The following is a 1,173-nucleotide window of genomic DNA, read 5'->3' as shown; positions in this document are numbered from 1 at the left end:
ATATATATATATATATATATATATATATATATATATATATATAGTATAATATACATACATGTGTAGAAATATATATATATACCGGTACTTACCCTGCGTATACGTTTCCTCTGTATGTAGTCGGCCTGAAACACCCGATCTCCCATTATCTGTATCTCCATAATAACAACAAGAACAACAACAAGTAGACCAAGTTGAATGCCAGCTGAAGCCCTACTACAACTCTTGTCTCTCTTTTTTTTTTTCTGTCTCTCTCTCTCTCACTCGTACTCTTTCTCGTTCGTTCGCTCTGTTTCTCTCTCTGTCTTTCCTTTTTTTTTGTTTTTCTTTTCCCCTTTCTTCTACATCAGTTGTAGTAACAGCGACCTACGGCGTAAAAACTCAAACAGTCCACTGTAGACCATAATATTATTGCAGCTGTGACGTCACACTCACCTCTCACCGACACCCTTCATTCACTCTTTCGTATCTTACCCGCACACGCATACATACACACATACATACGTACATACACTCACACGCGCACTCGCACACGCACACCCTACCCTCACTCACTCATTTAGTCACATTGGCTCATGTTCATGCACTCGTACTCACTCACTCAATCCGTTTCTCTCCCCACTTCCCCCTTTCTTTCTGTTTTTTGTTTTGTATCTCTCTATCTCTTCATACGCAAAAACATAAGTATATATATATTACATACATACATACATACATACATACAAATATATACGTTCGCATATATCACATGCATACATTCAAATACACACACACACACAGAGGCATATACAGTCATACATACGTACTTATATACATACATGCATACACACAGGTTTGACGAAACAAACAGGAGAACTAGAACTCATGAGTCTATATTTTTCAATTTATATAGCTACATATATATTTATCTAAACACACACATATATATATATATATATATATATATATATATATATATATATATATATATATATACATACATGCTCCCCACTTTGTCTCTCTTACCCTCTTTCTTTCTCTCTTTCCATATTTGTTACCTTTTTCACCCCTCCCGCACTGTTTATTTACATTTCTATCGACTTTTACTTTCCTCTCCTCCCCTTCGCTCTTTACTCTTACCCTCTCTCTTCTTTCTCCTCTTATTTTAAACTGTTTTTTTTTTCCTCTTCAAAC

The 1,173-nt window shown here is 35.4% G+C and overlaps 1 protein-coding gene across 1 annotated transcript in view; it reads right to left on the bottom strand.

Moving 5' to 3' along the window:
- LOC106877990 (probable serine/threonine-protein kinase clkA) overlaps positions 1 to 855 on the bottom strand; it is a 181,733-nt gene extending 180,878 nt beyond the window's left edge. Inside the window, exon 1 of the mRNA XM_014927064.2 lies at positions 93 to 855. Coding sequence (XP_014782550.1) covers positions 93 to 161 — 69 coding nt within the window. The 5' untranslated portion in view covers positions 162 to 855. The remainder of the gene's footprint in view (positions 1 to 92) is intronic.
- Positions 856 to 1,173: the final 318 nt, after the last annotated feature.

The sequence above is a fragment of the Octopus bimaculoides genome, chromosome 9, assembly GCF_001194135.2.
Source record: "Octopus bimaculoides isolate UCB-OBI-ISO-001 chromosome 9, ASM119413v2, whole genome shotgun sequence".
Classification (NCBI taxonomy): Eukaryota; Metazoa; Mollusca; class Cephalopoda; order Octopoda; family Octopodidae; genus Octopus; species Octopus bimaculoides.
This window is presented reverse-complemented; position numbering and strand designations above follow the sequence as displayed.